Source organism: Hordeum vulgare, chromosome 2H (genome assembly GCF_904849725.1).
Source record: "Hordeum vulgare subsp. vulgare chromosome 2H, MorexV3_pseudomolecules_assembly, whole genome shotgun sequence".
Lineage (NCBI taxonomy): Eukaryota > Viridiplantae > Streptophyta > Magnoliopsida > Poales > Poaceae > Hordeum > Hordeum vulgare.
In genome coordinates, this window is record NC_058519.1 from 661,995,895 (window position 1) to 662,017,565 (window position 21,671).

The following is a 21,671-nucleotide window of genomic DNA, read 5'->3' on the forward strand; positions in this document are numbered from 1 at the left end:
CTCCCAATTTCCCCAAAAAGCAGAGGTCTTGTTTAGCTGCTGTAGGAGGCGGCGGCGGTGGCAGCTTAAACCCTAGGGTTGGACCGAGAGGATGATACCACGTAGAGAGAGGAGTTGGCAATACCATAGTCGATGTATTGATGGGTGTCAAGGGCACGTATATATGGAGTATAAGTGGGTCTCTATCTCAACTATACATAACTAGGAGATGGGCCGGGCTATACGTAATATACATGCAGCATATGTTCAACAGATCGGTACCAGTCACGGCGTCTTGCTCCGCCTCCCCGCCGTGCCACTCGGCCGCTTCCGTGCAGTAGTGAACGCCTTCTGAAGCACGTCTGGCAGGTCCCTGCAAAAAACATCAGGCAGCCTCTTCCTCTCGGTGGATGTCTCTGTTCTGAGGGTAGCCTGCAGGTTCCTTATCCATCATCTTGTCCAGCACATCCGAACAGTGGCGGAAGAAGCGTTTACCGAGTTCGACTGGTATCAAAAGTCAGCCTATCTACAATTAGTACAGATCCAAAAAAAAATGGTAAACTATCATTTTAATTATAATCGAATCCCAAAAATGTGTATGCATAGCTAGGTCAAACGCCACCCCCCACCACCACATAGACACACAATGACAGACACCAGCAAGACCAATCATTAGAAGTTCAACCCCCGATTAGCATTGTGTATGATTATAGTCAAGCGTACATATTATTATAGTCAAGTGTAAATAATTGGTCTAAACATCTAGTCTTCACTCATCAGTTCTTTAGATCCTAGGGAATACCATACAAAGAGCACAAAAGAGCCAAATTGTCCATCATTTCATTTGCAAGATTGTGTAAACCTACTCAACAATAGGCCTATTAACAGCATAATGGAGGATAAAATCTGGGAATTCAACTTTAATTACATACACCAGCTTTCTTATTGAGAATGTTACAGCAGATAAGCTGAAGTAGTGGATATTATTAGATTGATTGAAAGCATAATTTTAAATCGCGGGCGAAGGGGAATCGCGGGCTAAGGGAAACCGCGAAGGGAAGTTTTTTTTTGCCGCGATAGGTAACAAAGAAACGGCGCAATCTCCGGCGATTGCGGCGCGATCTCCGGCGATTCTAGGAAGGAAGCAAATCACGGGGCAGATTTCACGCGGAGATAGCGCCGCGATTTAAAACTTTGATTGAAAATATAAATAATATAGAAAGAAATAATATAGAAAGGCCATGGTTATATAAAAGCAAGTTGTGCCTCACCTGTTTTGGAAAGGGCTCTCATCCGAGCAAAGTATGCATCCTTCATTTTGAAAGGAGTTTCATTTAGATCAAAGGTTATCTGTTGCATCTCCAGAGGTGGATTTGCACTAGAACCGATGGTAAATTCCAAAGTACCATCCACTTGAGCAACTTCCATTGTTACTCTTGCCTCGGCTGGGAACAATATCTTCGCCAAAGCAACTACATAGCATGAAAATAATTTGTGTGAAAACACAACCTCCCAAGAGAGGGAAAAAGTAGCACGTCGGCTAATTGCACGTGGAGAACTGCACCACCAAGTCCATAGAAAACACACAATTTTGAAAAGATCAAGCAACACTATGATTTGTAGATGAAGATTACCTCGGTTTTCAAGATACAACAACTTTCCACGTAGGCAGTCACCAGCCATTGCAAGAGAGACCGATGCTTTCCCAAGTTGTGGTTCCCTTCTTTTAGCTTGCTCCAAAATCTCAATACATACTCTATTTTTAGGAGACAGTTTTCCTTCTTCAGTAACCCCAAGGTAATCGCTGTGCTTTTTGAGTACATTTGAGATCTGACAGTTGGCGGGGAGATGATAAATACAACTTTTACATCGTCATTAGCAAAAGGTGATTTTCTAAAGTTCAGTCATATTGTATATACAGATATCAAAATACAATGTTTTGTGCCCTTTAAGAGGTTATGAATTATGATTACTGTTTCTTAAAGAACAAGAAAGACTAACAAATAGTACATGTTCCACAAATGCATTACCCTTAAGTGACCATACCTGATCTGCCGATGACCCTACCTCATTTCTAATGGTACGATCCGAACTTTCCAATCCTTGAAGCATCTTGATAATTTTTGTTGTTGTAGGCCTTTCGCTCCACTCAGGATTCACACAGATTAGACCTATCTGAATGCATCTTTTTATTTGTTCACAATTTATTTCTAGGTTTGTGTACCCATGTGCTTTCTCCAACGTGTTTCTCCATTTTTTAAGTTCCTGCAAAATCGAAATCAAAACAAGAATCAAAAATCACTGTACATGGCCCCTTAAAACGGATTCCATCATGAGAGTTGAAACAGAATTCTCATACAAGCTCAATAAAGTCCTCGGAAGATGTTCCAGAAACACCTTCTGGGTATTGCTTATGTCCCGTTATTATCTCCACGATTATCACACCCAAACTGAATATGTCTGACTTAGGTGTGATTATGCCTTCATCAATGTGCTCCCGTGCCATGTAGCCTCTGCATCACAGCACGACTGAACTTTAGAAAATCACTTTTTGCTGATGATGATTTAATAACGGACTATAAAGAGGCACTAAACTTACAATGTACCAGCACGATTTGGAGCGGAAATAGTTTGACGCTGATCAAACTGTCTTGACAGCCCAAAATCTGTAATTTTGGGTTCCAAATTGTCATCAAGCAATACGTTGGCGGGCTTCAAGTCCAAGTGAAGAATAGACTTATCAATTTGCTCATGAAGATAGTGTAAACCATTGCAAATCCCCTCAATTATTTTGTAGCGGGTGTGCCAATCAAATTCAGAGGATCCACCTGCATTTGTCACCAAAAGGAGAGCATTTGGCATACGTTATCTGAAAACCTTTTAGTTGTTGCTTTGGACATAGGTCCACTGTATCAAGGATTCAAGGCAGGGACAAGAGCAGGAGTAAGAGTCTATTAGGAAAGTATATAGGATTATGGAAGAGCCCAAGTACACGTATGAGGGAAGATGTAAAAAGTCCAATCATATTAGGAGAGGTCAAAGAGCACCTGAGCATCCATTCAAGCAAGAAACTAGTCTCATCTTCTTTTTTTTGCCTCTGCATCAACATGATGCATGCAGCCAAGTTATTCTCTAATCTAGCTTATGTCTATCTAATCCTCTGCAGCCATGACGTCTGACTATCTTCAGCATGGTAATTAACCCCTGGATAACATACGAAAGGAGTATAAATTTCTATTGTATGCTCTTGCTTTACTAATGCATAGACAGATATCGGCACCACCACCACATGTCAATCCGTCTTAACATTCACAGCATATGTGAATGAAATTCACTTTTAGAAGCTATGCTCAAATTAACCACGCAAACTAGTACAATCGATCTCAAAGCAACATGAAAAAAAAACTTTGAAACAATAAATGTCGTATATCAAATTATCATACCAGAAAGATGGCGGTCAAGGCTTCCTTTAGGGAGATATTGGAAGCAAATGAGCATTTCTGAGATCTCAGCGAAAACTTTTTGCCCTTGGTATTCTGTATATATCCACTGCGTTTCATGGCAGTAGCCCCTAAACCGCACGATATTTGGGTGCTTAAGCCTCATAAGATGATCAACCTCATTCTCAAACAAAGTCTGAGAGCTCGCCATTGATGGCTCAAACCTCTTCACGGCGATGATTTCCCCATTTTCTAGCACACCCTGTTGTTAATTAGTTTGTATTACTATAGGTTAGTATTTGAAAGGAGAGTAAATGGACATGATTTATATTAGGACATCTTACCTTGTATACCACGCCAGAAGCACCTTTACCGAGTAGTCGCTCATGGGAGAAGTTGTTTGTGATCTCTTCCAAAAAAATCAAGGATACAGCATTTGGTTTTGAACTTTGATCCTGTAGTATGCCGCCAAGGTTGCCGTACATTTTTTGTTTCTATTTTTCCAAACTTACACGGTGGTGTGGTGGCCGGAATGAATGTGATCTTGCAGGATGCGGCTTCTCCCTTGTGACTTGGGCAGAGGAACTTGTCCAAGGGAAATGAAATGAGTCGTCCGGATGAAATCGCCGCCGCATTTTATCCCCTTGCGTAGTACGTAGTGCATGCGAAAGAAAGAAAGGTTCCAATCTCGTGCTCGACAAAAGGAGAGCAAAGGTGACGGCTAAACTAGATTTGCCTTTTGACTCTGCGGCCCCTTGGACGGCGTGCTGACCGCCCTACGTATATCAAAACTGTTTCACACCAGCAAATCCAGCGGCATTTCGAGCAGAGGGCATCTCGCTTTCAAAAAGTCTAGGCCATCTCCAACACCAACTCTCAAACCGTTCGGATTTGAGTCGTGTGATTCACGCATGTTGTGTCATTTAACGCGGTTTGTAAAAGTCGATCGAATGGTTCGGACATATTTTTGAATAAATGTGGGAGGCTTCGTGGGAGTTCGGACAGCGGGCACGTAGGCCCCCACCCGTCCAAAAATCCTTTCCGGACCCGCGCCTCCATTTTCTTTATTTTCTCTTCTTCCTTATTTCTCTTTTGCCTCTGCCGCCCCTCCACCACCCCGGCTGCCATGCCACATCCCTGCCAAAATTCTACGTCTCTTCAACCCGGGCTCCACCCTGCTTCTCCTCTGTCGTTGTTCCACCCCTCTTCTCCGACCGACTCGCCATGTACCATCCGTTACTGCTATACTCACCACCGGCAACTGTTCGGTGAAGACGCAGAGCGTGCGGGGAAGCATGTTCTCAATTTCAAAGGTTCCATCAAGGGTCATCGAGTGCTCAACCGCAACTGGGGCCATTTGAAACTGATGGACAACTAATTTGCCCTTGATGCACTCTTCGCTGACCATGTTCGTCGGTGTTTTTGGATACACAAGACTGTCTTTGATCGTTAATTTGTACCATGGCATCCGATCCTATGATGACTACTTCATCTTGAAGAAGGACGTTGTAGGAACAATTGGGTTCTCTGGTTACCATAAGTGCAGGCCACACTGGGGCCATTTGAAACTAATGGACGACTAATTTACCATCGATGCACTCTTCGCTGACCATGTTCGTCGGTGTCTTTGGATAGGCGAGACTATCTTGGATCGTTTGTACCATGGCATCCGATCCTATAATGGATACTTCATCTTGGAGAAGGACGATGTAGGAACAATTGGGTTCTCTGGTTACCATAAGTGCAGGCTGCACTGTGGATGCTTGCATATGGCATGGAGAGTACATACGGATGTCTAAGAGCACATGCCGAGATGGCATGGTCAGATTTGCAACTGTTGTGGTCCAGGTGTTAAGACCTTAATTAGTACATGAGAGAACCAACCGTGGAGAGGCTCTTAGCAATCTCAAAAGCAAGGGATGGTCAGGTTTGCTTGGATCTCTTGACTGCATGCATTGAAAATGTAAGACTTGCCCAAAAGCATTACAAGGGCAATATCAGGTGATATTAACAATTCCACCGTCATTCTTTGAAGCAGTTGCATCCACATGACCTTCGGATTTCGCACGCTTCCTTTGGCATACGTGGGTCTCACAATGACACCAATTTGTTGCAGCGGTCACCATTATTTGCGAGGCTGATGATACGTCTCCAACATATATATTTTTTATTATTGTTTCATGCTATTATATTATCAATCTTGGATACTTTACATGCAATTATATATAATTTTATGTCATTTTTTAGGACTAACCTATTGCTATTTGTGAGCTTCGTTGGGTTTTTCTCCAAGAGGAAGGGTGAAGCAATATAGTAGCGATAAGTATTTCCCTCGGTAAGAACCAAGGTTATCAAACCAGTAGGTATATACAAATTCTCGTCATTAGCACCTACACACACAAAACCAAACACTCGCACCCAACGTGGGCAAGAGGGTTGTCAATCCCCTTGAACTCGTTACTTGCAAGGATTAATTCTCATAGATATAGATAATGCAAATATAAAAAGTAAAAAATAAGTAATTAAATTGCAGCAGTGTATTTTTAGGGTTTTAGTAAATATGTTTAAGTAGACCCGGGGCCATAGGTTTCGCTAGAGACTTCTCTCTCGAACATAGCATACGGTGGGTAAAAAAATTATTGTTGGATAATTGACAGAATAGCACATAGTTATGACATGTTATTCACAGCAATGATCATGTATATAGGCATCACGTCCATAAACAAGTAGAACAAAACGATCTTGCATCTACTACTATTACTCGACTTTAAGAGTGTTTCTATGCTTGCCGCTCTAGGTATTAAGTTCATGACAAACTCAATAATACTTGGAGCAAGATGACATGATATAGACAAAGTAAGACAAGCAATATGTTCAGACCCTGCCATTTTATCCTTAATGGCAACAATACAAATACGTGTCTTGTCCCCTTATGTCACTAGGGTATAGAGAACCACAATATTGAACCCATTACAACGCATCACTTTCACTGAAAATAAATCAATCTAGTTGGCCAAACCAAATTGATAGATCAGACAAAAATACGAAGCTATAACAGTCATGCATAATGGAATTCAGAAAAGACTTGATTACTTTCAATGAATAATCTAATTATAAACCCACAATTCATCGGATCCCAACAAACACACCGCAAAAGAAGATTACTTCGGATAGATCACCACGGGAATCACGGCAAATATGGTATTGAAGACCATAAAGAGAGACAAGAAGCCATCTAGGTACTAACTATGGACCTCTAGGTCTGTGGTGGACTCTTCACACATCATCATGGAGGCAGCAAGCTTTATGTAGACGGCCTTCATGATAGATTCCCCCTCCGGCAGGGCATCGGAAAAGGTCTATAGATGGGATCGCGGCGGAACAAAGACTTGCGGCGGTGGAAAAAGTGTTTCTGGTTGCTCTCGGTTGTTTTCGGGATTTATAGAAGGGAAATTAGGTCAGAGGGACCTGCGAGGGGGCCACAAGCCTGATGGGTGCGCCCTACCCCCTAGGGCGCGCCCTCCAGGCTTGTCACCTCCTCGTACGTTGTCTGGCCTTCGCCCGAAGCTTTATGGTCCAAAATCATTGAGAAAAAATCATCAACAAGTTTCATCGTGTTGGAACTCCGTTTGGTATTGATTTTCTGCAAAAGTCAAAAACATGGGACACCACTGGCTTTGCGGCCACATCTTCATCCATTGATATCGGTGTATTGGCGAGGTGGTTCTCATCTGGGTACAGGCCTACTTTGTATCCGCTTCCACGGCTACCTATTGGACATATAGAATTGCTGCAAAGAACTATGGAATAAACCAAAATAATAATAATAGTTGACAAAAAGATCAGCATGACCTTTCTTTGCATTCCACATATTGGGTGACATAAATTTGGTGAAACAAAAATAATTCAACGTTTATGCCAACACCTGACACTCATTTTGAATCCCAGAAGAAAAAGGGAAATCCGCACTTTCACCCAGAGCCAATTCCAGTGGCTGGCCCGTACTATATAATAGAATAAATCTTCATGTTCTACTTACTTGTACTGTACAATGTATGACTATGCCTTTTTGTTTCGTAGGATTTAAAAAACACAAGAACATGAAGAGTATAAGGTTGGAGTGGCATGCTCATTTGAATCATATAGGATTATAAAGGAGTGTTTGATTTCACAGAAAAAATAAAAAATTTGTAAAAAAGGTTGGAGTAGATGTTAGATTTAAAGGAATAGTAAAAACAAAAGATTCCATAAGAAAAACTCTTATGGGATTCAATCCTATGAATCAAAAGACCGATGTAGAAAAAATCCCTAAAAAAATCAATCTTTCAATAATCCTATAGAATTCCTTTAAATCAAAGAAGCCCTAACTATCAGTGGAAAGAAAGAAGAGATGTGTAGCTGGGGTACTCACTCGGGGTGCTGGTGGGGGTTGTCGGGCTCGGGCTCGAGGTCGAGGTCACTGGCAGCGGAAATTAATCAAGGCCACAAGACTAACGGCCGTCGATGCGCGCCATCTTCATGCTTGACAATGTGACACCTGACAGGTGGGCCGGACCTGTCATATTCGTGTTTAAACAGCTCGAATTGGTACCTAACTCAAAGTGATAGTTTTTAGTAAATTTCTAAAAGAAATTCAGTAGGTTTTTGGCGGAAAAAAAAATGGTAGCTCTAAGGGACACTTATGTATAAGGCTATAACAGGTAGTTTTCGATATTTACTCGCCTACGTGTCAAGTCAATACTGACTTGAAGAAAAATTAAATGGGGTGATTTCTGGCACAAGTTTCACTAAATTGGGTAAACATTCAAAATTTCTGCTTAATGGGGCAAAACCTGTCTCAAATGTGGAACTATAGGATAAAAATTCTTATCCTTTTTTAGATCTGATATAGATAAGGGCATGCGTTGAGGTGTCATCAAACAGACAAGGTCGATGGAAACCATTCAACCAGTCACGAAATGTCTGTCCGCATCCTTTTTAATGCCAGAATATTAAAAATAATCACAGATAAGTAACACCAGGATGCATCAATAACTCAAAAGATAAATACTCCAATACAATAATAATTCAAATAAACACTCTGAGTATAATCTATCTGCTTTGGACTGAAAGTAATATCTACCGATAGCTTTGGTATTTATTTTTTCCCTTGCACCAAGAACTTGTTGTGTACTCTGACAAATGTGTACATACTTGGTAGCAATGTGTACATTTGCTAAGGCTACAGTACAGAGTTTGATGCATGCACATTTTCTAATCCATCTTGTCTTGTGTACATCACAAGGGCTTTCTTTTGTTACATCAGAGTTCAAACAGAGAAGGATGCCAATACGTGCTTCTTCATCAAATAAACAAATATATGTATATCTTCGGATTCAGTTAAGTACAAACTTCAGGGTTTTGACAGCTTCCTGCCATGCCGTGCCCGATCCAAGTGTGCCTTAAGTAACTTGGTTGTGTTCACCGACTATACACGCACAGTACCAGCAGAAGAAGCACGAATTCCAGCATGAACTGTACATCAGCAGAAGAGGAAGGGACTTGGAGAACATTGCAGTTGTGTTCACTGTTGGTTGTAGCACAGTTGCACCAGTTTGCATCTCACAGAGGGATGCTTTGCTTACCCAGCCCAGTTGGCCAACACTGCCACACATAGCCCCACGAGTCCTGATGCAGATAAAGACCAAATAGTAAGGTCAGTTCTGGCAAATGCCCACAAACCGGGAAGCGACAGACTGTTGAGTTGAATGCAGGGACGGAGTCAGCATTCATGCATAGAGGGGGCAAGTTCGTTCATGGAGGGGGCAAAGTTCGTATGAAGTGAAATTTTTTGACTGCAACAATCACAATCATAGTATAAAAGTCAATTTGTTAGGGGGGGTCTAGCCCCCCATCGCCCCCCCCTAAATTCATCCCTGGTTGAATGTCAAGTGCAGGTTGCTGAGTGTAATAGTTCTCGAATTAGAAAATAGATCCATCATAACCCACCAACAAAACGTTGATCATTCAAGCATACCTTCGAGAGGGAGCTTACTCGACAGGATGGCAGCCGTCAGCAGTTCGCGGGTGCCTAAAGACCCGAGAGCAGAAGTTGGTTTGCCAGAGTTCCGTTCAGCAAGCTCGTATGAAATCCACTCTGGTCCCTGCGGCAGCCTCTTGCTGATGCCTCCAGATGCCTCCAGCTGGAACCCCTCGGATGGATGGCTCTACAAACCGCTTCCATCTCTGCCTTGAAGGGTTAAATGCTCAAATGTTTATTTTGTTTCCATGGTATCCCTTTTGTGCCAATGAAAGATCTTCCTGTCAGCGAGGGCTTAAGGGTCTTCATGCATTACAATCCCATCCTGCCCAGATCTTTCCTTGTGCTTCAAATGCCCAGTTTACCTTAGCTCGGGTACTGGAGTCCCGCACAGACGTGTCTCGTGCTCTATGTCAGGAAGCGGTTGATTCAGGAGGGCAAAACAGGGCTTTGCATGCCGTGGTTTCTTGGGGTTCTTTTAGATGCTATACTGTTTCCTAACCAGTTCAAGAAACTTTCTCGGATGACTATGTCCTCTGATTCACTAAAACAGAGCCCTGATGACGCCTTCTCGGAAAATGCTGCTGCCTGGTTATTGTGTGCATGAACATCCACGGCACAGCATTGGGACTGCAGAGCATACAAACAATGAATGCTAAGACAAAATGAAGAAGCTGAAACGTATACAAAATTTAAATTGCATGCAGCCAACCTCTTCAAACTGATCACAGGCATACATATACAAAAGTAATTGAAGCTGTAACATCGAAAATTATACGGGTGGATTTCTCATCAAAAAGTACTTCTGCATAACTACATATTCCATGATTATATAATGAGTAAAATTTATTGTCAAAGGGGTTGTATCTTTCTTTTTGTCAAAGGGGTTGTATCTTTGACGAAAAGCAAAAAATGGTGAATTATGAATAGAATAACAACTTTTCTGTTCTTTTAGTAATGGTTTTCTAGCCAAAAGCATTGTACTCTGTACCTGTATGGGTTCAGGAAATTGCAACCGGGAGACACACCCAGAATTTTCAAGTATTACCCACATTGCCACATGTAAGAAGGGTTAGCCAAAAGGCTCTTTGTGACAGGTTTCTTTCTGACAAGTCATTAGATCATACCTGTAAATAGTTACATGACCACAGCAGCAGGCTTCAACGTAATTATTTCGCCGTAGTTCAGCAAGACAAAGTTGGCTAACGCTGATCGACCACCAAGGGTAGGGTATGGATGTCTTATTTTGTGAGAAAATCACACTTCACCAACAGCTAGCTGCAGAACATGATGTTTGGTTATGATAGCATACCTTCAGCAAAATGTGAGGACAAAATAAAAGTACCGATGTGCTTGTAGCTGCAAAACATTAGGATTTGATCACTATTATCGATGAAAGTGGACTTTTATGTGTATGCGCTCCGAATGGTCTGCTTGTTTGTGTGTACAGAATGCAAACTACTACTCCCTCCGTCCCAAAATAACTCTCAACTTTGTACTGGCTCTAGTACTAAATTGCTAAGCTTGAGACACTTATTTTGGGACGGAGGGAGTATATGTTGGGCCACTATGAGTTGTACAATGAAAAACAGTCAGCACCACGAATGCAAAACCTTATGCATATTGCAGGACAAGAGGTAGTATACAAATGAACAGACAAATCATTATCCAGACTTTTTTTTTTGAGAAAAGGCAAAAGACTTTTTCATTGCATTGAAAAGATAGAAATTTGTTACAACCCTCCTAAGAGGACAAGTTCAGGCAAGAACCTCAGCCAAAGCATTTCCCTTGAATGATTTCCTTGTGGGAGAGTCGGAGAGAGCACTAAAGTTCAATAAAGAATTTTGAAATTTGACACTGCAATCGAATTGCGGCATATTTGTCTTGATCAGCTAGAGATGTTTCTTTCTATGAAACTTAGCTATAGCACTTGAAAGTCACAATGTTTGGCAAACAAAAGGTAATCTTTTTTTCCACATCAATAAAATCTTAAAGCCTCATATTGCTGATGAAGCAAACCTTAGTGGAATTGAACCATGCTGCAGGACTACATTCACGTTTTAGTGTTCTGAAAGAACCATCCATTGCAGCCTCATTATTCAACTCGTCTGGCAGTTCAAGGTCATGGAGTTCAAGATGCCCATTTGCTTTCCCATTAGGCAAACACTTGCCGTTAGGTAATACAGAAACATTACATGTGCCTTCTTCCTTTTCTGCATAGTCATACAAATTTGAGGATTATTATAGGTGCGAGGACAAAAGGGAAATATGCAGGATGCAAAGTCCAAATGAAACGATGTAAGCACAAAATATGGCTGATGGTAGTAATAGGATAAGGCAATTAACCTGGTTTTGCAGTTACAGTTCCATCCAATCTTTTGGTTAGCAAGGATGTGCCAGGAAATAACATCAAATTAACATTACGAAGTTGTTTCCTCTCATCATCCTTGATAGGTTTGAAATCAAATCCCGAGACCCATGTATTAACCAACTCTGGGATGGCAGAAAGGACCAACATCTCAACATGGAACGATCTCAGCATCTGTAACAGAAGGAAGTGAAATCCACATGGTCAAATCGAGATCTGCAGGTATGCAAATAAGAATGACTATAACCTTAAGACCGACTGGACAACGCATTTATTTTGAAGGAAAAAATACCACATCCTAAAATTAATAGTACAGTTGAAAATGTGGTGCACAATCATGAGAAGTTCATAATTTGCATCAAAACTTGTATGTGATTTCAAAACTCTCGCGTACATACTTTTTCAATGATATCCAGCAGCCTTCGGCACATCCCTTTACGGCGATAATCCACACATGTAGCAATGAAAGGCAGCTCAGCTGCTTTGGTCCCATGTAACCTGCACAAAAGATGGTAAAGGGGATTCCATTAACACGGTGTTATAAATGAGGGAAACCCCTCACAATTTCACCAATAAAAAATTTAACACGCTGTTTTCGCTATTTGGAAATTCTGCTACATTTATGAGCTGAAAATTAGAAAATATTAGTTGTGTAGAAAATTAACCTATGCTCCCACCTGTCCTTGATCAGTCAGAGATTGTAACAATTACAAGATGAAAGGTCTCATGAAATCCCTGAATTACTAAGTCAGGTTTGCATGCTAGAGATTCCGTTAAGAAAAGTTTGCACTACCATCGATTTACAACACTTAACCAGTAAGAACAGAGGTAAGAAGCATGCATGTACAAGTGTTTATTGGAAAATGTATCGAATTTCAAGTCCAAACAAGATTACATTACTTGATAGTTTATAACAAAGATGTACAGACTGCATAAGAACTGCCGATAACTGATGGGTCTCTAGGCTTTCAACCCATTGAAGGGTCCATAATGTTTGTCATTGACTGGAGAATGTTAGCTACACATGCATGGTCACTCTTAACAATCATTTGTAGAACAATTATGGCAGCAACCAGTGGCATAAGCATACACACACTTCAGAAATAAATAAATAAAGTGTTGCCTAGAGAAAGCTTGATCAACCAAGTATAATACCTGATAGATGCCACACATAAAATCTCATCACCTTTCTCCAGGATTACAGTGTAGAATCCCTGATAATCTAAGCGCGCGAAGTTTGATCTGATGAGAGACGCTCCATATTAGCAAGTGTCAAAATTGTATGGAAAAATGAAGTGGCTAGTACTTGAACATGCTTGGTGTGAAATAATTGGTCCAAAATAATAAGTGGATACTAGCTATTAGCATTGAACAAATACCCAGTGCAGATCCTAACACATGTGAAGTCCAATCAATGGGTCTCAGTTCTCAGTGCAGATCCAAATTTGCAGTATAGAAGAACAAACTTAGTTTTTTATTATGTGCATTGACGCAAATAAAATATTATAATTTTATATTAGCACTCAACCAGAACTCCCTAGACCCAAAAAATGCAGGTTCCAAAAAGGGCCTGATTTATTACTCCTGCTGTTTTTATTTATTCCCAGTCAAACTTTATAAAGTTTGACCAAGTTTAAAGAAATCAATATGAACATTTACAAGGGCAAATCTATATGATGTGAAAGTTTATTCAATAAGGAATCTAATGGTGTTGATTTGGTGGTGTATATGTAAATATTTTTTTTCTATAAACTTTGTCCAAGTTTATAAAGTTTGATTTCAAACAAAGCTAATATGCAAAGTAAATAAAAACAGAGGGAGTACACAAATTTCCACAATAATATGAAGAAGTCAACTGTATTTGTTAGTATTTCAAAACACCGTGTGGTATCTCCAGCAGTCTTCCATTCTAAACTAGTTGATACTTGATACTGAAATATAATCTTCAAATTGGGATGTTTGACATGCCTAGTCTTCAAAAGAACATTTATTGCTTAGCCCCACAAAATGATCAATTGGAAGACTTCAATAGAATACATTCATAATATACAAGCCTTGCTCATCAATAAGGTGCAAGAAAATCATAAAGCAGTGTCGATATTATCCAAGACAAATCAGTGATGCAGAGGATAATGACTAGAAAGTAAATTGGAAAATTACCCCTTATTGTACAAGACATGTGGTATCATGTCTACACCAGTTCGAGGATCAAACATACGAATGAAACATTCCTCCAGTAAAGTAAGAGCCACTGCCAATTTTGTATTACATTCCGTCATATGGGCTATCTTCCGGGCAGAATGTAGCCTCCGACCATCACTGCAGCACTTCAATATGGTCCATGAAAGCCCATTGTCAATAATATTCTCTGTCCCAATATGGCTATGCAGTCCAACGAATATCTGTAAGCAAAAGAAATGCTTTCAGAAAAAATGAAGGGGGTGAAACAGAACCTCCCGATTTGTTGGGTGCACAAGCGAAACTAACAAGAGTTGCATGAAATGGCAATTGGTCTGATCCTCAATAACCACATTATTGGCATCTAACACATTGCGAGCATACAAAATAAGAAATACAAAATGTAATACTTTCTGACAGTGAATCAGTCCCCAGAACAATATAACAAGAAACGAATAGACGTATGTGCTAATGTGCATTATGTGTATGAAGAATGCAGGACCAGAAACCATAACTTCTACAAGCATGTGATAAATCATAAGTCTTGCAGTGCTCAGTATCTTGCAGATAAATACAAAGTTAGAAAATAGTACCTCCTTACAATATCTCCCGCAAAACCATGTGTTTGAACTTTTATCATCACAGGGCAGCATCTCGTGATTAATGCACATGTCATGGTCTGCCAATGAGAAACAAGAAAATATCAAACCGAAGTTGAGGATAAAAATTAGAAGATAAATTCCATGCAGCATGCATTATGAATACTGGCCAAGTTACATGAGATGAATGATGGGCCAGTGATCTCAGCTAAGCCTTGGCAAACATAGTGCAGCTACATTTATAATGCAAAAGAGAAGATGAATCCACAATAAAGTAGCTTCTGTGAGAACTAAACTCTGACCATTTCTGCTAGGAGCCAAACTGCCACCAAACAGGGACTTGGATCAACAGAAGGGAAAAAGGTTCTATAAAACATAGGAATGAATTATACCAAGCAAGATAATTATACTGGAAAAGTGCACATCCAACTCAAAGGCACATAAGAGTGTGAAGAGTACGAACTAATTCATATTTTTTTTAATGATAGCAGAAATAATGCAAATGACAAGGCAAAAGAGGAGGGATCATAATCATTACATGCATCTCCACACTGCACACATTTCAAGATATCTGAGGATGAGGAAACCTCTTTCTCACTAACTGGAGTCCCACAATTCCGGCATGTGCAATTATGGCAGTACCAACTACCTTCTGGAAGCTCCTGCAGATATAAAAGTTAGTAAATAAATTATTAAACGAACTTCACCAATATAAGTGTTCAACTCAAAATTCCTAATTCCTACAGACACATTTTCTGGAATAAAACAGCACAACAATAATGGACCATAACATCTTCATTGAAGGTTTAAAACATAGCTAAGCTTGAAACAATGGCACTGTAGAGAGAAGCTAGATACCTGGGCAGACAAGCAAGCTTCATGATATGTTGATGGGCAATTGTCACAGCAAAGTAATTCACCGCCATCTCCACAGAAACCACATGTATCATCACTTTCATCCATCGCCTCGACTTTCCTACCACATGCATCACTTTTCCTGCTCATTAACTCAGCAGACCAAGCCTCCACCTGGCATAGAGTATACGACTTGCCAGACTGCAGAAAGAGGCCTAATGAGGACTTGGGCAGACAGCAACCAGCATGAGCTTTGAAGTCTGATACAGATAAGGTTTTTGCGCAACATCTGCAAAGAATGCCCTCCCAGGTGACCTGCCCATCCTTGATGACTTCATTGCTCTTCAGATTCCGGTACTGAATGACATCTTTTACGGTCAGAAAGCCAGTTGCAATCAACCAGCAGAGCACAGTTTTCCGTGCCAAACTTATTCTCTTCCCACCCAATAGGTTTGTCCCCCCTTTTCCAAGCAGTTTGGTAGCTCTCTTTTGGCCTTTAAGCTTTTTGTACTTTGCAACCGAAAAATCTGGGCTAGCAGCAAATTTGTTGTAGGAGTCGACGTCCCTGTTTTTTACAATAGCTGTGATCAAAAGGTCATCGTCGTGGATACGCAACTCAAGAGGTCTTTTCTTGATATGTTTATCACAACCTTCAGGTTTCCTTTTAGCAGCGGTCGTCTTGCAGATTTGTGAGTCTTGAGATAAATCAGTTTTCAGGGGAGCAGCATTAGACTCAAGGGATAACTCAACAGCAACAGCATTGTCGACTGAAACTTTAGTGGGGTCCTTGGGGGGAGTTCTAGGAGATGATTCCTTCAATGACGGCAACTTCTTGTGCACCATTTCTGAAGGGACAATCCCATTGGCACTCGACTCCCTTGAATTAGAATCAGGTTTTGAGATTGTATGCTCTGTAGGTTCTTTAACAGTACCCTCACCTCTTAACATGCTCTTCTTGCTCCCTGAAGGCAACTCCTGGTAGACCATTTCTACAGGGGCGATCTCATTGGCACCTGACACCCTTGCATTCGAATCAGGTTCAGGGCTTTTATGCTCCATAGCAGTACCCTCACCTCTTAACATACTCTGCTTGCTCTCTGAAGGCAACTTCTTCTGGACCATTTCTATAGGAACAGTTTCATTGGCACCTGACTCCCTTGCACTAGAAGCAGGTTGAGAAATTGTATGCTCCATAGGTTCTTTAACAGTACCCTCAACTCTTAACATACTCATTTGATTGCTCTCTGAAGGTATCTTCTTCTGGACCATTTCTGTAGGGACCTTTTCATTGGCACCTGACTCCCTTGCATTAGAATAAGGTTCAGAGATTGTATGTTCCGTAGGTTCTTTTACAGTGCCCTCGCCTCTTAACACACTCATTTGGTTGCTCTCCAAAGGTAACTTCTTGTTCTTGTGGACCATTTCTATAGGGGCAGTTCCATTGGCACCTGACTCCCTTGCATCAGAATCAGGTTCAGAGAGTGTATGCTCGGTAGGTTCTTTAAGAGTACCCTGACCTCTTAACATAATCATTTGGTTGCTCTCTGAAGGTATGTTCTTCTGGACCAATTCTATAGGGGTGGTTTCATTGGCACCTGACTCCCTTGCATCAGAATCAGGTCCTGAGGTTGGATGCTCCAAAGGTTCTTTAATAGTACCATCGCGCTTTAGCATGCTCATGTGCTTGCTCTCTGGATGTAACAGCATGCCAGGTTTGTCGCTTTGGCTGTTTCCATTTAGCTTTAACGGTCTGGATTCAGCTTTCAAATGCTTTTTCAATGTGCCAACAGACGAATAAATACCATGTTTTCCAGAGAGGTTAATGTTTTCTGGATTAGAAAAGTCAAGCATCGCTACGTTGCTCTCTTGGTTAAATACATTCCCCATAGTGTGCTGCATAAGTATTTGAGCATACAACCCATCTAATCCATTTGCATCAACATCCGATATCATTTTGGGCTTTTTCCTTGCTTTTTTCACCGAATTATTGATGAGCGCTGCTCCTGAGTAAAATTGCTGGGTTTCAGTGCTTTGATTAATGTGATTCTCATTCCGGTCAATTGCCCCGCAATTTTGACCTTGTGTGTAGCCATTTTTCAGGTTAATATCCCTGTTCTGGCCACCTTCCAAAACATGACAGCTCGGTACAGCCTGACTCCTGCTGCAGCTCTCAACTGCTCGTTCTCCACAATCAGATCCCATGATCACAGGAGTAGACTGAACCTTGCGGGCGGTTAAAGTGTCACTGGCTTTCTGTTTCCTTTTACTCTCTGAGGGCATATTCTTGTTTTCATCGAGAACAATGATTGAACTATCAACAGCTCTGAGAGTACTACCTTGTTGCAGAGCAGTAATTTTCCTACCGATGAACACGACAGCAATGAAAGGATCCAAAAGCTCCCACCGTTGGAGAAGTGTGAGTGCATTATGTTGGTTCACAAGTACCTTTTGGATATATTCCATGGTATCTGTGAGGTCCTTCCAAAACTTATCAATATCTGACCACTCCATCGGATGCTTACCCCTCTGTGAACCGGGAGAAGCTTCATATAATTTGTTCCCACAAAACTTCCAGGCCTGGGTTAGTGAGCTGAGGACCACTTCCCTGTGTGGTGCTGTGAAATAGGATGCCATCTTAGCCCTGTCATTCCTTTTCCGTGGCTTGATGGTCCAGCCAGCATCCTTGAAAAGGCATTGCGCATGCGCTTCCAACTGATCAGGAAGATCCCTGCCTAGAGTCCTCTTGGTACAAACAACAGATGGTACAGACTGTAGACTGCTGGACTGAGGAACATCAACATCATCTAGTGAACTAGTATTTGCACCGGGCGTACCCTTCTCGCGAAGGTGCTCGGTTTCAAGAAACTGCCCAGATCCAATATAATCATGGGATAGGCAAGGTGGCACTGCGGCATCATACGTTGGCTTGCTGAAGAGTGGGTATTCTTTGGCACCTCTGTCAGATAAATCAGCTGGGCTACATGTGTACAGCGCTTGGCTAGTGTCAACGATTTGTCCTTGATCATAACTTAAGCACGAGGCGTCGCTCGCGAAGGGCTGCTGGTCTTGTAGCCACTGATACAAAAACGGGTCGGCAGGAGAAGGGTCGCTCTGGAACTGCGAAAACTCTGCCAGCGCGTCCATGTATGACGGCATGGGATCCTCGACCCCGCTCGTGCTGCTGCTGCCAGCAAACCCGACTGCGTCGCATGTCCCAGCAGCAATTGTGTCCTCGGCCATCGCTTGCATGCGCATGTCAACGGTGCTACCAACACCGACAGCAGCTGCACCAAAAACCTGCTGCTGGTTACAGCTCCCGGCCGTGCCTCCACCTGGCCAGTACCCTAAGAAGCCCTGCAACACGGCGTCCAGCTCGAGAGCCAGTCCATCGACCCCCCCATTCTGCTCGCCGTGACGACCTGCATGCTCCTGCTCCTCCCGGGCAGCGGTCTCATGTTGGTCATTGTAACGATGCGCATGCTCCTGGGCAGCAGTCCCGTGTTGCTCCTTGTAACAATGCGCATGCTCCTGGGCAGCGGTCCCGTGTTGTTGGACATTGTAAGAATGCGCATGCCCCTTGCTGACCCCGAGATCCACTCTGCCCTCCGTTGTAACAATGCTCTGCTGCCGGTGAGCATGCATGCGTGCCTCCGGGCCAAGGCCTGCTCCGGCGTGGACCTGAGCAGACACAATGTGCTCGCCGCGGAACGGCGGAGGCGGCTGGACCTTGAGGTTGAGGCCGGCCTGGGCCCGGGGAGCATCCGCGGGTCGCTGCTGCGCGGCGAAGCGGGCGCCGGGGAGCAGCGACGTCTCGGCCACCCCGAAGTGCCTCCCCGCGGCCTCCGCCTGCGCGGGCGGCCTGGAGAAGACCTCCCGGAAAACGCGAAGCTCCATGAGCGACCTGTCGAAGGCACTGGCGGAGTCGTCGTCGGCCCTGGCGGCCACGTCCTCGCCGAAGATGAAGCGGATGGCGTCGTCCTCCCGGAACCCCAGCGCGTCCTCCGCGTCCATCTGGGGAGAAGCGAATCTGAGCGGGAAATCCGGGGGGCGAGGAAGAGGGGGTGGAAAATGGATGGTGGAGAACAGATCCGTCGGTACCTGAGCGAATGCCGGAGTCCCGGCGAGGAAGAGGGGCTAGGCGGCCCGGGTGGCGGCGAATCGCGCCGAGGGGCGAATCCGCCGGCCTGGTCTTGTGCCGCGGCGAGACGGGACGAGATCCGAGCCCCGCGGCTGTGGCTCGCGCGGCTTGGGGTCCGTGGGCGTGCGGGCTGGCGGCGGGGGGAGAGGGAGGGAGGGCTCGCCGGGGTGGCGGCGGCGGCGCCGCCGGGCTGGGGCTGGGGCTGGGGAGGAGGGAGTGCGTGGGAGGAAGGGGAAGGGGAAGGGGAAGGGGAGTGGCAGTGTCTCGTCTCGCTAGCCGCTGAGCTCTTTTTTTTTCTTCTTCTTCTTTGACTGAGAGGAGAGGAGAGGAGAGGAGGGTTGGAATGGTTTTCAAAGTTTTTAAATGCCGGGTCGGAATTCGAATTTCGCGTGCTCAATAGGGACAACGAAATTCATTGGCTGGCTGTTTGACCGCAAGACTTTTCGCCACTTGCGCGCGCGCGTGTTTCCGGGGTCAGGTTAGGTTGGCCTTTTCGAGGCATCGTGCAAACATCACTCTCTCACCACTCAACCACAAATTCAACTCGCTTCATCCAAGAAAGAATCCAATCCATCTCAAAGTTCAAAACCTCACAAACCAGCGTCAAACAAGGGGATATCTGAGGGAGTCCGTCGGACGTCCGTCACGTCGGACTCTGACATCTCGGGCGGCCCATCCCGAAACCCCATCGCACACTCGGTTTCTTTCCCACGTCGTCCCTCCTCTTGTCCTTTCGGAGTTCGACGGGGTTGCTCTGCCACCCCGTCCATGTCAGATCATAAAATTTTGGAATTACTTTGCATACTCACTCAGCAGCTTAATCTTTCATGCTTGTGTGTGGGTTACTTTAATGACATCATGTATAACCATGATAAGAAGGGGGGCCGGCCAAAGCTCAAAGCCAAATCAAAAAATTTAGAGTAGCCCTCGCAAGTTGTGGTTTGAGAGATTTGGGCTATGCGAGGGATACATATATATGATGTCGACAAGTTGGTGTGCAAGATTTGCCAACTTCATAGTCTTACATGAAGACCTACACCATTCACAACATAGGCATATAACTATCCAAAAAGAGGAAGCTAGGAGAGCATTTTCTTACAAAAGAAGGGCTTATAGTTTCACGTTTGAAGCAGGTGCTTGCAAGAAGATGATTGTGCAAGAGTAGTCAATAATGCCTCGTCCAATGATGAACCACTGTAACAGCCCAGAACCGACGCTCCACAAGATTCCCTATTTATTTCGTTATCGTCGTGTGATTTATTTGGTTGTTGCATTCATCATCGCTTCATGCGCATCATCCGCATTGCATCTGCACTGCGTTGCATCATTGTTTAAAACATGCATCCCTTGTTAGTTGTTGGTTCTCTCCGTTTGTGTTGACCATTCGAGACCAACCACACACGCACGCGTCCTCGTCATTGTTAAAATATTATTTTAAAACTTTGTATCAAACTTTTTTGGAATTGGTTGAAAGTTGGCATGTCGTCTTATTTTAATGTAGGTAGACCGCCTGCCTAATTCCATCGCATTCGTAGGTCGTTTGATATCCGAACCATTAAACCTATAGCGGCACTATAGCCGGTCAAATCGCGAACGTTTTAGGTATTTAAAACTTGTGTCGGGTCGAAAACCTCCCTCTCTTCTCAGCCCAACACCCCTCTAGATAGCCCACTAGCCCACCTAAACCTACCCCACGATCGGAGTCGTCCAATCACGATCGAAGGGTACGAAAACGGGCAAAACCCCTAAACTTGCCCCCCCATCCCTATATAACAGCCTCCCCATGCCAAATTTGGGCAAACCCTAGCATTTGCCTCGTTTTCCATGCAGCCGCCAACCTCCCCAACCCTGACCGCAGCCTACACCTCCCACCTCCCACATCGGGCCTGCCAGGGCCCGGATCAAGCCCGTCGTGGCCCGTTCCGTCGTCGTGGCCCGAGCACTCCCGTGGCTTTGCCTAGACCTTGCGTACAGCGTTGCGCGCCTACGCTCCCGTGGCCGCTGCCATCGTCTACCATCCGTGTCGTCGGCTAGCCCGCTCGTCGAAGCCTTGCGCAGCCGCCGCCGCTTAGCCCCGCAGTCTGCCGCCTCGCAA

General features: G+C 43.6%; 2 protein-coding genes, 1 long non-coding RNA gene and 1 pseudogene across 4 annotated transcripts; all 4 read right to left on the bottom strand.

The window, feature by feature from the left end:
• Positions 1 to 264: 264 nt before the first annotated feature.
• On the bottom strand, positions 265 to 3,877 carry LOC123428970 (annotated as a pseudogene).
• Positions 3,878 to 8,518: 4,641 nt separating this feature from the next.
• On the bottom strand, positions 8,519 to 9,588 carry LOC123428552. The gene is made up of 2 exons (XR_006622575.1): positions 9,454 to 9,588; positions 8,519 to 9,086 (listed from the first exon to the last, which is right to left on the bottom strand). It is a non-coding gene; the product is annotated as an uncharacterized LOC123428552 (long non-coding RNA).
• Positions 9,589 to 9,596: 8 nt separating this feature from the next.
• On the bottom strand, positions 9,597 to 18,863 carry LOC123428551 (increased DNA methylation 1-like). 2 transcript variants are annotated; one of them, XM_045112772.1, is made up of 10 exons: positions 15,442 to 18,863; positions 15,122 to 15,245; positions 14,578 to 14,663; positions 13,967 to 14,208; positions 12,962 to 13,048; positions 12,205 to 12,304; positions 11,785 to 11,980; positions 11,458 to 11,651; positions 10,566 to 10,716; positions 9,597 to 10,068 (listed from the first exon to the last, which is right to left on the bottom strand). In XM_045112772.1, exons 1-9 carry the CDS (start codon positions 18,691 to 18,693, stop codon positions 10,696 to 10,698), a joined length of 4,302 nt encoding a protein of 1,433 aa, XP_044968707.1. In that variant the 5' UTR covers positions 18,694 to 18,863; the 3' UTR covers positions 9,597 to 10,068; positions 10,566 to 10,695. The 2 variants fall into 2 exon arrangements, with proteins under 2 accessions (XP_044968707.1, XP_044968706.1); XM_045112771.1 differs by lacking the exons at positions 9,597 to 10,068; positions 10,566 to 10,716 and having other exon boundaries at positions 11,042 to 11,651.
• On the bottom strand, positions 18,746 to 19,716 carry LOC123428971. The gene is made up of 3 exons (XM_045113047.1): positions 19,537 to 19,716; positions 18,858 to 19,449; positions 18,746 to 18,792 (listed from the first exon to the last, which is right to left on the bottom strand). Exons 2-3 carry the CDS (start codon positions 19,447 to 19,449, stop codon positions 18,746 to 18,748), a joined length of 639 nt encoding a protein of 212 aa, XP_044968982.1. The 5' UTR covers positions 19,537 to 19,716.
• Positions 19,717 to 21,671: the final 1,955 nt, after the last annotated feature.

Bases quoted from the DNA above. Each gene is read 5' to 3' on its own strand.
- LOC123428551 (XM_045112771.1), bottom strand. From the start codon at position 18,693: ATGCGCATGCAAGCGATGGCCGAGGACACAATTGCTGCTGGGACATGC. The intron at 15,246-15,441 runs GTATCTAGCTTC...TTATATCTGCAG, and splicing joins AAGCTTGCTTGTCTGCCCAG to GAGCTTCCAGAAGGTAGTTG. The intron at 14,664-15,121 runs GTAATGATTATG...TCTCATTGGCAG, and splicing joins TGTGCAGTGTGGAGATGCAT to ACCATGACATGTGCATTAAT.
- LOC123428971 (XM_045113047.1), bottom strand. From the start codon at position 19,449: ATGGACGCGGAGGACGCGCTGGGGTTCCGGGAGGACGACGCCATCCGC. The intron at 18,793-18,857 runs GTCGTCACGGCG...GCCGTGTTGCAG, and splicing joins GGAGGAGCAGGAGCATGCAG to GGCTTCTTAGGGTACTGGCC.